Source organism: Cephus cinctus, unplaced genomic scaffold (genome assembly GCF_000341935.2).
Source record: "Cephus cinctus unplaced genomic scaffold, Ccin1 Ccin1_scaffold1184, whole genome shotgun sequence".
NCBI lineage: Eukaryota > Metazoa > Arthropoda > Insecta > Hymenoptera > Cephidae > Cephus > Cephus cinctus.
The window spans coordinates 1,471,478-1,485,774 of NW_014333664.1; the positions used below are offsets into that span (position 1 = coordinate 1,471,478).

General features: G+C 39.2%; 2 protein-coding genes across 9 annotated transcripts in view; both read left to right on the forward strand.

The window, feature by feature from the left end:
- The window catches only part of LOC107272544 (fringe glycosyltransferase), a 50,590-nt gene extending 47,343 nt beyond the window's left edge, over nucleotides 1-3,247 (forward strand). For 2 of the 5 annotated variants that reach the window (XM_025089798.1, XM_025089799.1), the window contains exons 8-9: nucleotides 225-310; nucleotides 845-1,088. In XM_025089798.1, coding sequence (XP_024945566.1) covers nucleotides 225-310; nucleotides 845-938 — 180 coding nt within the window. In that variant the 3' untranslated portion in view covers nucleotides 939-1,088. Of the gene's footprint in view, nucleotides 1-224; nucleotides 311-844; nucleotides 1,097-1,756 lie in introns of those variants that run through there. The other 3 variants (XM_015749799.2, XM_015749800.2, XM_025089800.1) reach the window with 2 other exon arrangements.
- Nucleotides 3,248-12,048: 8,801 nt separating this feature from the next.
- LOC107272534 overlaps nucleotides 12,049-14,297 on the forward strand; it is a 66,520-nt gene continuing 64,271 nt past the window's right edge. For 2 of the 4 annotated variants that reach the window (XM_025089716.1, XM_025089717.1), the window contains exons 1-2: nucleotides 12,049-12,662; nucleotides 12,991-13,445. In XM_025089716.1, coding sequence (XP_024945484.1) covers nucleotides 13,361-13,445 — 85 coding nt within the window. In that variant the 5' untranslated portion in view covers nucleotides 12,049-12,662; nucleotides 12,991-13,360. The remainder of the gene's footprint in view (nucleotides 12,663-12,990; nucleotides 13,446-14,297) is intronic. The other 2 variants (XM_015749767.2, XM_025089719.1) reach the window with 2 other exon arrangements.

The window sequence follows — 14,297 nt, forward strand, 5'->3', positions numbered from 1 at the left end:
GGGGGGGGGGGTGTAGAGATGGAATATAAAAGATGAGAAGAAATGAGTGGCTAGGCAAAATAACTGCACTCGCTTTCAGCAGAGACAGCACGAGCACTCTGCTTTCAATTCACTGCAAGTGGAATTTTATAACGATTACGCTGCCGTTGCCGCTACGTACCAGGGGTTCTCAAATACACTGAGAATTGTACTATTGATTTATTTCTATGGATTTTTGTTTACAGGTGTCGTTCAGCTACTCCAAAGGATCGCGGGACGAATGGAACGTCGTGAAGATCGATGGTTTTGACGAAAAAGATGATCCTAAGAGGTAATTGGGATTTAAAAAAAAAAAAATTTTTTTCCCCATAATTTGACGGAATTTTATTATGGCTTTCATCGGCGTTGTTCCAATTATATTAGTCTTGTTGTTGGTATAGGATTTTTTTTTTACTTTCAATACCTTCACGTCCGGTATTATTTACGAGCTACCGTTATACGATTTAATTGCTATGTACGGTTTTTTCTTTCGAAGCGGATAGACGTACACAGAGTGTATCTGTCGAGATGTACGTTTGCGGTTTACGCTGTTTTATGCGGCGGGCATAGAATATTTTTTGGGTGCGTCGATTGCGCATATCATTGTTGTTTGTTTGACTTCCGTACGTAAAGTAGAATAATGATCTTTGCTATTTCAAATAATATCGAATAAAGTTGAATGCGCGAGTCGTAGATTTCGAAATTTTGTAATTTTTTGACAGATTGTTTTGAAACAGCTCTAGCCTCGTGCAGCAACTTCACGCGAAACATACGTGGCTGGAAGTGAAAATATTTCACTTTCGATTCTATCTGTTTCTCACCTTAGCCTTAGCAGTCTATCCTATCGCCACCTATCAGGTGCAAATACCCACAATCAGGAGCACGTAAGACTGCAAAGGCCTCCGACATGTAATCACTAAGAACCAGGGCGAAGGACACCTACAATCTGAGATGGAGTTATGAACGTCCATCCTGTAATTAAAAAGATAGTACTGCAATGCCTTTTAACTACCGTGTACGGGTTTGCCAGGGCTGCTGCCCGAAGCTAAGGCCGAGTATCGTAAATCTGGCAAAAATTTGCATTCAACGTTTTTTCGACATTATTTGATCTGCAAAATATACTTTTTTTTTTTTCATTTACAAACGAAAATTAAATAACAGTAATATGCGTAACCGATGCAAAATTAAAAAATATTCAATAGTCGATTTTCAAAATCATTCACCGTTTCTCTGTAAACCGCGGACGTGCATCTTAGCTGATACATTCTCTTATAGCGTATAGTCTGAGTCTATCGGTTTTAACCTTTTAGCTACAGAACGCTACAATAATGCCTTTCGCGTATGTTACCTTTTTAAACGGTACGCCACTGTGTATAGTGGCTTTTGCGTAAGTCAGCTTTTCGAACGTTACGCCACTGTAGTGGCTCTCGTGGATATGAAAAGAAAATTATTAGAATTTATTGATTCGCAAATATTCCGATTTAGTGTCATAGCGGAAAGCGCCATGCGCGGTTTTCGCGCAGTTCCCGTCGAAGCTTTCCCATACAGAGACACAGTGTTGTGGAAAGTCCAGCCGTAGTCGAAAGGTTAATCGACATAGATAATAATAATTGCACGGGACGTAAAGAATCACAAGATAAATTTCGCGTGAATGGTTCTATTTTTAGTGCCTTTTATTATTTGCGACAACTTTTTTGCACTTTGTTTTTCAATTTTTACCCCTTTTTTTTCATTGCAGGTTCAGGTCCATACACTGTCACTTGTTTCCGCACGTGGCTAACTGTCCTCACAGATGATAAATTACGCGCGAAGGCGACGGGACTCTGCAGGAAACAGGAAATGCGCGTAGACCACCACTGGACTTCCGGCGATTCAATCGTGATCCGACGACTCATCGATTCAGAATCGATCTTCCATCGATTTTCTAATAGGACTGAGCGTATCGTCGATTCTCGATCGCGCATCGATCGCGTTAAATGTATTATTCAAGGACTCCTCTCGGTCAGTCATCGTCCTTTTCTACGTTCTGCGCATCTCCATTGCGCATTCTTTCCTCAATTCAATTCCGAACCGACAGGACCATTATTTCTGAAACACCTTGTATATAGCTGTAATTATAAACACAACACTGTACCGTATCGTACTTTCCAACTGTTTGCATTGTATTCCATGCCTTTATACAAATATTTCAAAATACTTTAGAATTTTGTACTAAATCAAAATTCGGTGTTTAAAATTTTGTTCTCTTTGGGGAATTGTTTCCCGATTTCAAATATCGCTACAGTGCTACAGTAATTCTGAAAAATTCACATAAGGAGTGAAAAATTGTGCAACAGTTGGTGCGCTCACTTTGTGTAGGTGCATGCGCACTCGCTGACCTCTTCGTATAATTCACGATACAGTATCTTGTCTTCTTTTTTCTGGTTTTTGTCAGTACGTACGTACACGGTGATATATTTATATGGCCTGTTGATGCAGTAAATTGTTGATCGTGCCATTCTTGATGGTTATGCCGAAGCTTCTTCCCGCGCCGGGATGTCGTCAATCTGTAATAAGAAAGAAAAAAGAAATGGTTTACGGTACGTTTGTAAAGCATGGCAGAAGTTTCAGTATTTTTTTTTAGAGGGTATATGTGTTTATAAATATGTTTATATATTATATATATCTATATTTTGTATATAGTATATTATTATTAAGGGATGCGTTCTTGTAATTATGTTATCGACTAGTCCCAGTAGCGAGGCAAACAGCTGTCTATTTGTGATATCTAAAATATGTAATGGCGCTTACGTATCTATTCGAAAATACGTAACGACGTCGTTGATTCTCATTTTGTCTGTAATATCGGAAATGTAGTCTCGACGTTCACGCGCGCGTGTTACGCACGCGTGATAAACGAGATTTTCATGATATCTAGGAAAATTTATGTTTCTTTCCTTCTCTCTCTTGTTTTTCTTCTTCTTGTGCAATAGGGAACTTTTTTTTTATTTTTGCGAAAAAAAATTGCTTCACCCGGAAGACTCTTCGTAGTCGTAACTGAGTGACGACGCGATTACGTGTATCTCGGCTGTACTTTTTTTGGCTGGTAAAAGATTCGTCGCTAGAATTCTAATAATGTATATTGATGTCGTTGCTCAAAGCACAAATTGTATGATATTCTATGCGTAGGGCAAGAATTCCACGTAGGTCGATCTTTTAAAATAATAAAAAAAATATTTGTACATGGTGAGGCAGTGAGAACATTTAATTTATAAATGACACGAATCAATTATCTTAGTTGGAATATACTGAATTGCTGTATGATATTGTTTTATATAAATACATATTGGTATACAGTACAAGGTTTTAAAAAATTATTCCGTTTTCTTACGGTCAGCGCTACAGGAAGCTCCATCTGTTGGCTGCAGCGGGTAATGATAAGCGTCGTAAAAAAAGTTCTATCGGTCGGTAAAAACGGTATCCTGTGCAACCAGTAGACGCACTTCGTCGATGCGATATTAATGATCTCGAGGTACCGAGTCATTTCTCATTCTAACTTCGTTATGTCGAATGATTGCTACTTGACATAGCAAAGGGTGGAGACGATAAATGTTCATCAGTAAAAATGTCTTTGGTCAATTACGTAACGGTGCATTATCATCAATTTGTTTGTCGTCCATAATGATACCGGTGGGTAATCATCCTAGATCTTTTTTGTGTCTTAACTTTTCTTATTATAATCGGGACCCCCATTTTACGATGCAACATCACGTATAAATTGCATTTCATGATTCGTCCTACCCATCCGGTAATTGTATGAATACACGAGGAATCTCTGTGATCAATAATTACGTAATTACCTGCATCCGACACTCGATATGTCAAACCTAATTAGAAAACGAGATAGGACCGTATTCGTAAAGATAAAAAAAATCTTTGACTCTCACTTTTTTCAAAAACAATTGCACAAGGGCTTTCCACGCACGACATCGCCATCTAGTGGAAATGCTTGAAATTACACCGAAAAAAATGCATTAGGGTGACGATAAGTTTTTTTTAGTTTAAAATAATTCCGCTAGGTAACTCTATCAGAGGGACTTATCTAGTTCAGCAATTTTTCACCAGAGTGCGCAAATAAAAACAGCACCACAGGTCGTGCTAAACTTCTTAAATAACTCCACCTCAATCATCAACTCGCGTTATTCCGCTACGTTTTCCCAAAGTTGTTTGTCAGAAGTAAAATTCGTTTTAAACTTCATCCGAATATTTAAAGTAAAAGAAAGTAACGAGCTACACACTAAAAATAGAGGGGCAATGAACTTTCTACCTTCAGAGATGAATAACGAGATGGACAATCCTACGGTTTTAGGCCATACCAAAAGCATGGCGCTAAATCGTAGCAGCGAGTCCGCAAGTAGGATATTGTGATCATCCGTATAGCTTGCCTGCATCCGCTCAAGAAATCGCGTTTGTGATATCATTGAGAACGCTATGTATTAATAACCCTATGGGACATAGCGGGGTAATACCAGTTTGTGATAACACGATGGCAACGGCCATTGCGCATAACCATCGTGTTTGGTAACAACAAATCAGGTCCGAGTCGCAATTTCTGCTCGCCCAAATTTGACAATTTGGAGACACATACAGAAGCAGAATCTCACACAAACACGAATTTTCAAAAAAATTGAGCTGTTACACGGGTGTCAGCTCCAGCACCACACTTTTTTAAAATCTCTTAAAAACGTTGAACAATAGGCTTTTTCAATAGTTCTCGAGGAGTTTTACAGTTCCTGATAGGTTTTAACAATCGTTCTGTAACATCGGTAAAATATGTATTAAATATGCTGGTGGCATCATACGCTTCAATGCAGGCAGACATGAGTTGCTTGCTTTTGTCATATTAAACTAACCGAGCTTACACTGTGCGATCGAATTTAGGATTGCAAAGAAAAAAAAGTATCTAGGCTATATCCGATGAGCTGTCTCGTTCTAAAAGTTGCTTTGGGAACCAGCGATAAGTAGCGGAGGACTCTGCCCGGCAAGCTACACGTTCGTGATCGCGGTTAGCTCGGCTACGACGGGATCCGCATTACCGACGGAGGCTATGATCACATAACTCTACTTCCGTACTCGCCGTTGGGATTCAGCGCCATGCCTTTGGTATCGCCTAAAACCGTACCGTTATGCATCTCTCTACTCATGTCTGTCACCTATAATCGTAGCGTTGTGAATCTCCTTACTTATATCTGCTACCTTAATATCCATATCCGATATATTGCACCCGATATCAGTTTTACAGTTTACGCCACGTCTACGGTGCTGCACTTCTCATATATTAAGGCCAGAAATTCCATACGGAAAAGTTTTCCTCTGCCCGGACTCGTACGCAGCCGTAAAGCCCAACTGCACGTGCAACTTTATCCCAGTTTCTTTGTCCGTTAAAGGAGTCATTAAACCAATTGATATCCCGCTGGCAAATTTGATTCTATTAATTCTACACGAGCATGAGAAATGGGATATAATCATAGAGGCGACAAAAGGAACTCATTAGGCGGCTACAGAATTTACCGTAATCACACAGAAGGAGGTGGAAATGTATTTAGGGATTTGTAGCTAGGTCGAGACCAAAGGTTGCTTTAGAAGGTTTAGGTTAGCATTCTCCATGGAGAGGGGTGGTAAAGATACGGGGATGAAACGAGGTCGTGGCACTGACAGTCCGACCTACATAGGACTAGAACCAACTTCACCTACATTCCAACCCTGGAGTTTCCTTATGTCATTGGCCAATGCAGGGTGACCTCGACATTTAAACATTTTTTTTTATTTCATTCCATCCCCTATTTCTCTTTCATTTCGTTCTACCCTTATTCTCGAGTATACCTTCTCGTTACCCGGTCATATAGGGTAATGATATTTATGTGGCAATCCTAGAACTAATAGAACATGTTACTAGAGCCATCTTGTGGCAATTACCCGTACTTGCAGGTATCCATTCTTAGTTTGAATCGTCAAATTATACGTTGCTATGTACATACAAGTGAACCTAGCTACATTCGTATTGACGTTTCTAGGTAAAAACTAAAGTTTACCTCCTACCACCCCCTTTTACGGGACAGTATTGTTGTTGTGCTCCTGGTAGAAATTTCTATTTTACATATTCGCCTTTTTAAAATAGAAAAAAAAAATATTTCAGACACTACTTTTGGGTTTAGAATGTCCTTGGAAAATATTGTCATACAAAATTCTACTAGCCATAACCTACATTCCACGATTACATATGACAATTTTATTTACGAGTTACGTCATTTTTCTCTTAATCGTCGTTGATAACGAATTGATTTTTATCTTGTTAATAAAAAAATTCTTACGTCACGGTATATCCTTTTTACGTCGATTGTAATCACAGACACGTATGTATCCTATTAATTATTCCGGTGCTCCTCCTTAAGGTTGGAATTCCGTGAGATCAAGCCACTATTCCAGGAACTTCCGCACGAGTAATCGTCAGCCAATGCTTCCCGGTCCTGACGTTTTAAGCCGGCTTTCCAGGATGATTCAAGTTTCTCTTCCTATTAGGTTCAGGCTTAGAGCAAGATCTCTGCTATTCACCCTCGCACATGATTCCTGTTATCCGACGGGAAAGTCCAAACTGCAAAAAAAAAAATTGGTTCGTATACCTGGTGTCGCGTGATAAAAATTAATTTCTATTACACGACGTAAGGTGGTTTAAAAATTTTTTTACTCTGGATTTAAAATACAGACTTGCTGGAATAGTGGTAACAAAATGGATATTTCTGGTGAGATTTTTTTTTTTTGGGAAAAAAAATTTTTTGGAATTCTCATTATAATTTACTCTTAATTGTACCACGTGGAATATACGAAAGCCGTGCTTCGCGTTAAGACGTTAACGACGCGAGTCTTTGTCACGGGATTAATGAAGTAATTTTCATGGAGTGTTAGGGACTATTTATCGGAGACGTGGAATGAAAGCTCTATTTTCGTAGGTGGTACGCTTTAACGGCGGCGATTGGGAATACGCGGTGGTGTTACAGTTTAATCGATTTTATAATTAATAATATCGAGTGTCGATATAATACTAACCATGATGCAAGTATACTTAAAGCAAGCCGGTATTATGAATTTATATTTTGAAGTCATGATAATTAATCGACCCAGTGAGATGAAGTTACAATAATTAGCTAACAAGAATTTATAACAATAACAGACAGTAATACTATCGGAGAACTGTTAAATTATTAAAAGTTATTATATTAAATTTGATTACACTTTTAATTTGAAAATTTTATTTCACCGTCAGCATGGTCACACTCGTCCATTTTTTTTTTAGAAAAATCCAAATTTTACCTTCCTATCCTTATTTAACAAACCTTAGATCTAGATGCAAAAAAATGTGTAGTAAACTTTTTTTAAAAAAAAAAAGACTAATAGCTAACGAACGCACGAGAAAACAAAGTGCGAAATCCTATGGGAACTTGAATCCTGCCGAAAATCCGTTTCACGGTTCGTGACTCTTTATCGAATCTGTTTCGCTTCGTCTCGACGTTGAGCATCAGCTTAAAGCGGTAATTAAGTTCTAAGGGGGATACATACATAGTGATGTAAAGTTGTCGAAAAAAATTTGTTCTATGTTATGATTACTATATTTTTTTTCGCGATTCTTCACGTTACCCTTCAAGTAGCTCCTCTCGATTAGTGGTTTTAGTGGTTGTAACGTCAGTCCGACTGACTAACGGCTCCTTCTACTTTTAAAGGAAGTCACTCGGAATTCAAAGTCTGAGCTAAATTCCTCAAGAGGTCTCGTGCATAATTCATACAATTGAATACTGGATAGAAACTTCCCTAGTATTTATATTTGCATGATAAATTGGTATAAACTGAATTTAATTGCATCTACAAGTGACTGGTTCGTCCCAAGTATCGTGTCCGTTACGTATTACAAATAAACGCATAATACATCAAAGCGTCAAAAAATGGTATACATTTATCAAGAACTTCAAACTATACTTTTTAGATTAGAGATTTCACGTGATCATTATCATATTAAGTACTTTTATTAAAGTTCATGTCATCCCAAAATTTGACCCGGAAGTACGGAGTCTCATTCTTCCAGCAGTTTTCCCCTATAACAATGGGGGTTCTGGATACAGATTCCTGCACCGACACTTACCGATAATTCGAGAGCCCCGAAGGTTCACATCCATGCTAAATCGATTTCTTGCACCCCACAGATTTCAAGGAGTATCGTCACGAGGATAGCCGATTCCACGAATCGAAGGCTGATTCTAGGAATTTCACGTCGGATTCCGAGAATTTTAAGAAATCCTCAGGATCGCTTTCAAAGCCAGCGGCCCTCTCGCGTGACGTTTTGAGGTAGTCCCTTCCCCGTTAACACAGAAAAAGGTACAAGAAGCTGTCACGATTTCCTCCCTTCCAACCCCGCAATATTCGCGAAACCCGTAACATCCGGCATAGTTCCATAGTTCTTGATGGTTTTTAACAATTATTCTGGACATATACAAAAGAAACGGCATAAGAAAAAGATCTTAACTTCGCGTCGAGCGGTGACTATAAGGTCACAGTATATCATGTGCTGGAATGCAAAAAAACCCTTCGCACTCCATGCAGCTTTACAGATCCGGATGGCTTTTAGCAATGGTTCTGGGTCATTATCATTATTCGATGTTGTTTTTATATTTTTCACTAAAAGACCAGAAAAATTGTTAAAATTTATCAAGATCTCTAAAACTGCGTGGGTTGTCTATGTCTTTCATAACAGACAATGGCGTCTCTTATAATTTTCTAACCTAACCTCCCAGTATATACGCTAAACTTCAACTCTCTGTTATCTAACTCGGGACTGGAATTGTCTATTTCATACTTTTGATTAAATTTTCATGCGTTCAGTATACGTCCATGCATATAGATACGTTTCCTTTGAAAGAGGCTGTACGACAATCGACTTGGATAATATGTTCGCTAGTGGATCTGCTGGTAGATGACGTATACGCAAAGTCCTGGCGCTGAGCTTAATTAACGTACCAATGAGAACGTTGTCCCGGGTAATTCAGCTCGATGTTCATTATAGATATCCAACGCGAGGACGCCTCACTGTGATTCCCATTTCGGACGTCATCATGGGCTAGTGTCATACCGCAGCGCCATTGACAAAAGCCAAGTAACCACTGGCCATTCTATCGATTATCGGATCTCGAGACTATATAATTATTCAAATCAAATTCATCAACTGCATCGTCATTGATATTCACGTGCATCAATTGACAACAAATATATTTTGCTTAAATTTTTTTATTTATTTTTTTTTTAATATTGCATTTCTCGGATATACCGTTTATTTTGCGGTAACGCAACGTATTAATTTTTTAATGGTAGATCTCGACTATCGATATTCCGATATATATCGCTAAGACTTTCGATATTAATTAATGAATTAATTTTTAACCACCAAGTCAAAGCCACATACTATGGATCGAGATAGATAACAAATATAAAATTTCCATCGAAAGTTGGATTTTCATTGTGTTCTTGATAAAAAAAAAGCAGCGGATAAAAATGTTTTAGGAAATTTAGAAGACAGAGAGATATCGGTCGTATTGTCGTAATATCAATTTTGCCAAGGCGGCCAAATCACTTTGATCTCAGCGGGCTCGATTCGATCGGGTATATGTTTCACAGGTAAGATAATATTAGCTCTTCTGTGTACTATCTCTTTCTTGCGCTCTATCTACATATCTTTTTTGCTCTCTCTCTCTCTCTCTCTCCCTCCACGTTTACCCCGTCTTCCCTCAGTGCCCATCTTTCTCTCTACCATCTCCATTCGCTTCTGCTCCCGTAGGCCTTCCGGTTCTTCTACATCCAATGTGGCTCCTCGTGCGTGGCTAACACAATTAGGGCCGCCACGGATTTTCTAAGGCTGCGCCAACTCTGACTTTAATCCGATCCTCGATCGAGCCGGTCCAATTAATCCCGCAACTGGTACCACCGCGCGTTTTCGCATCACCTCAGTTTTATCTACTCTGCCAATATACTGGATACAGATAAGTAATACCTGGTGCATGTTTGACACCGATGCAAGGTGAATAAAAAAGTAATGTAACATTTTGTTAACGTATAATAATAATAATAATTTTTTTGACATCCCTTCATTTTTTAGTCACGTGACGTTATCTTTTTTTCTCGCAAGGAAGATTTTTTTTTTTTTTTGAAAATATGAAAAATTTCTCGACTCGGACGATTTTTAGGGTTATGGTAATGAAGTGCGACTGGATATCGATCAGACTGATTTCCTGATACCAGTAATTCTGACAATTCGCACGTTAGGCCGTTCTCGATATCGGTGCTGTTCGCTCCGGGGCGCTAATTAATTGCGGATCATTAATTATAAATGATAGGTTTACCTGACGATAATGGCCAGTTGAACGAATATTTGGTCAATTAGGTACTCACGTGTGTATTCTCTATGGACCGAGAAAATGAATGGTGAAAGTGGCGCGCGAGGCTTTTCCAAGTGAGGAAAGCGCAGGGATGGCCAAAAGAAGGTTAGAAAAAAATAAGATAAAATCGAGAATTTCGTTATATCCAATCGAAAGACATTTTAGTCCATTTGTGCGATATCGCGTGCCGGCGTCGAGTCTTTAAATAAAAAATAATAATAAAACCACGGTGACTGGTAAAGGCTGTTGACTGCTAAAGTGCATGGAACAAAAAATATACATATAAAAACAAGAAGCATCGAGAAAGCAAGAAAGAAAGACTTGCCTCTTGCATCGACCTCTATCCACGTGGGAAATAAAAAGTCCGATATTGCATACTCGGCCTTTTTACACGAAAGTGAAATGCCTTTCTTTTTTACAATTTCTTCGCTTTTTTTAAAAAATGTTTTTACCACCCACTCCGTCTCCCATACTTCAAAAAAGTCGTATCACTCGCTTTAGTAAAAAAATTCGTGTCAGATTTTAATCAGAGTTTCCATTGTAGCATTCACGTTGTTTGAGTGGAATTGTGATTGGTTGTCGGTGTCGTCAGTGGACGAGTATCAAAGCGGTTGACTTTGTAAAATAAATTTGACTTTGAGGTAAAACAGGTCGAAATCAATTTTACTCCTGAACATTGTACTTGGTTTGGAATTAATCTGACGCACTCATGAATAATTCGTTATATTTCAAAATTAACTAACCGATTTATGAAAGAACTAATTGATTCAAAATTTCGTCGATTTTGAAAAAAAAAAACAATTCCATAAATCAGTTGCTCCTTAGATAAATTACAAAATTCTGTAATATAATATATGTCGTCCGATGCTATATTCCTTCATAGCGCTGAAGCTGTAGATACATTTAAATCGCGCGCGAAAGCGCGCCTTTTCCCTGGTATACCTATATATACCCTATATATGATTCCATAAAGTCCATATATGCATTTTTACATGCAACCGCACCAGGCTAAGTATAAAGAAGAGCGGACCGATAATATAATTATTTTTATTGATAAATCGTCCCTGGCGCCCTTCCAGCTACCAAAAAAGACGGCCCTGTTCGACAGCTTGCGCCCCCGAGTGAGCTGGCTCGTTAAAACAAGCCGGCCAGTATCCGGCACACGTGCTTTCAATCGTTTAATAAACGTGTCCTCCTCCTGGCAGCGTTGCGCGCCGCGTAGCGTCAACTTTCGTAATTAAATTAAAAATAATTCCTGGACAGTTTGATTCACCCAATTCACGTACAATACTTAACGACGATACGATAAAAATTTCCCTGTAAAACATATTTACGCACGAGTAGCGTAGAGTGAAAAAAAAAAAAAAAACTGGATGGCTTCGAAAAAGTAAGTTAACCCTAACCCAACCTAATCTGACCTGACCTCTTATTCAGAGAGATACGTCTGTCCAGTTAGGCGCTGTCGGGAAATCAAATGTCAGTGAAGAAACGGCCAAGGATTTTCGTGGTGTCCCTTTCACAACAGCGATCGCCAGGCGGGGGATGAAACGAAATGAGAATGGTGGGGATGCAAGGGATGATAGGGATGACGACAGTGTTACAGGGTGGATGCTGGGAGCGTACTGCGCAGTGATCGATATGGAGGGGATTTCGTGTAGATGGTCTAACCCCACTACGGTTTCTCTGCAGGGGTAGTGGCGCCCCTGGCGGGGGTTAACGTAGGGGGTTGTTCCAGGGTTGTCGGGTGGCCTACGGGAGGCAGGAGGGTGGAACGGAACGATATAGGAACTTGAGGGTCGACGGGAAAGGGTGGGAGATTTGTGAGGTTAGGGGTGGACGGTGACGGCAGAATGTGAGCACCGTCGGAGCCAACTGGCGAACTTTCCCGAACGCCTGGCCGAACTTTGCCGAACCAGGGTGAACCTCCGCACGTTCAGCCAGCCGAGGAAGAGCTCAAAAAGCTCCTCAGTATACCCCGCGACGCGAACGCGTACGAGTCGTACACTCTCCGGCCCTGATCTAACTAGGTCAGACCTGGTTGGCCGAACGTGTCCCTGGTGCTCTCTCCGTTTAATCTGGCGCCCAATAGTTATCTTCCCCACCATTTTATTCGGATGCTGGATCTGCTGCTCGCACTGCAGTCGCGTACAGTGAACTGTTATTATTATTTCGTTACCAATAAAAAGACACGTACGAATTTATATTTTCATACGTATCGTCAAATTTTTTATTTATTTTTTCCTTTTCCCTTTCTCTTTTTTTTTATACAGCATCTCTCGCTGGACCAGTCTCACACTTTCGCAATCTTGGTCGACCTGTCGTCGTAATTATATAAGGGCATCGATGGATCTTTAAGAAAAAAATACATGTATACGTCATACTCGATTCTAGAAAACGTGATTAACTTCTTTTGGTCCATTGACAGATTAAATCGTTAATTATATTTTTTTTCTTTTATTCTTTATCGATTTTTCGCAGTTTTATCGATCGGATATTTCTTGCAATAATTTTGTTTTAGCGATCCTCAAGCATGTGATGCAGTTTGCTGTCTGATATCTACTGAAATCTCTAGATGAATCCACCCTCGTGTACCTTATAGGGGTGGACGAAGAAATCGTGAAGTGTTCATTGGCAAATTTTGCTTTATATATTCTCTTAGCCGTTACGTAATTCGCGAGGGAAAATTTATCGAGGACTTTCTATCTCTGTCAACCGGAAATATCCCAACAGTTCCTATACTGCGATTGCAAATCGGAAGTGCTCTGGTTACGGAAGGAATTCGATTGCTGTGATCGATGACTCGCGAGTTCTCGTGATATATATATATATATATATATATATATATATATACATACAAAAATAAATAAATGTATATATAACAAACTTCTATGCCGTCAAACTCGAAAGCACACCGGTTGGCTGGTAAAAGCTATATGGCAGCCGAAAAACTTCGTATCACGGACAAGGTCGCAGGTATTTACGATTAATGATCATTAAATTTTTTTTACAATAATTAACACAAAAATAGATCAACGTTATCGTGAAAAACATTTAATACGAAATGCGAATATGAATCTCGAAAAATATTATTGATGTCATAATGGATTTTGGGTTAGATTTTTTTTTATAGCAATCCCTCCATTGATCATTCTTAAGGATGAGATGCAATAATCTTAATTTACACTGACGTCACGACGTTAAGATTAAACCGTAAGACCGCTTGGAAATCGTCGTAAATGTTACGAAAGCTCCGTCGCGTCGAGAGCTTTATGGTGAACCGTGAGATGGCGGAATGCTGAGACAGAGAAAAATATAATACCGCGAGTAAGGTAACAGAGAGAGAGATAGAGAGAGAGAGAGAGAGAGATAGAGAGAGAAAGAAATGAGAAAGAATGAAATGGAAGGTCGAAAATATTTATAGTCCTGAAAGAACGCAGGAAGCAGAACGAAATACTAGAAAGGTATTCAGTGTGGAATGTTTTGTCGCCGGATTTTTCTCCTACATTGCATTCACGTTCCCACTATACACAGGCAGTATATATCTTAGCATACGAGAGCAGACAAAATGACACGAAAAAAAAAAAAAAAAATTGAAATATTTAAAAACCAAAAATTTTTTTTTTCTCCTAAACTCTTTTCGACGCCAAATATTAATCGGGCTCTTGTCCACGCGCAAATAATATTTATCGCGCGATTCTCTTCAAAGCCTTAAGGCTAAACCTTCTTAAGATCCTTCCGAACAGCCTCGGCATACGTTACCGTCTTGGCATATCTTTGTCGGCGCTTCGCGCTAGCCGTGTAATCCACTTACGTCCGTTTGGCATA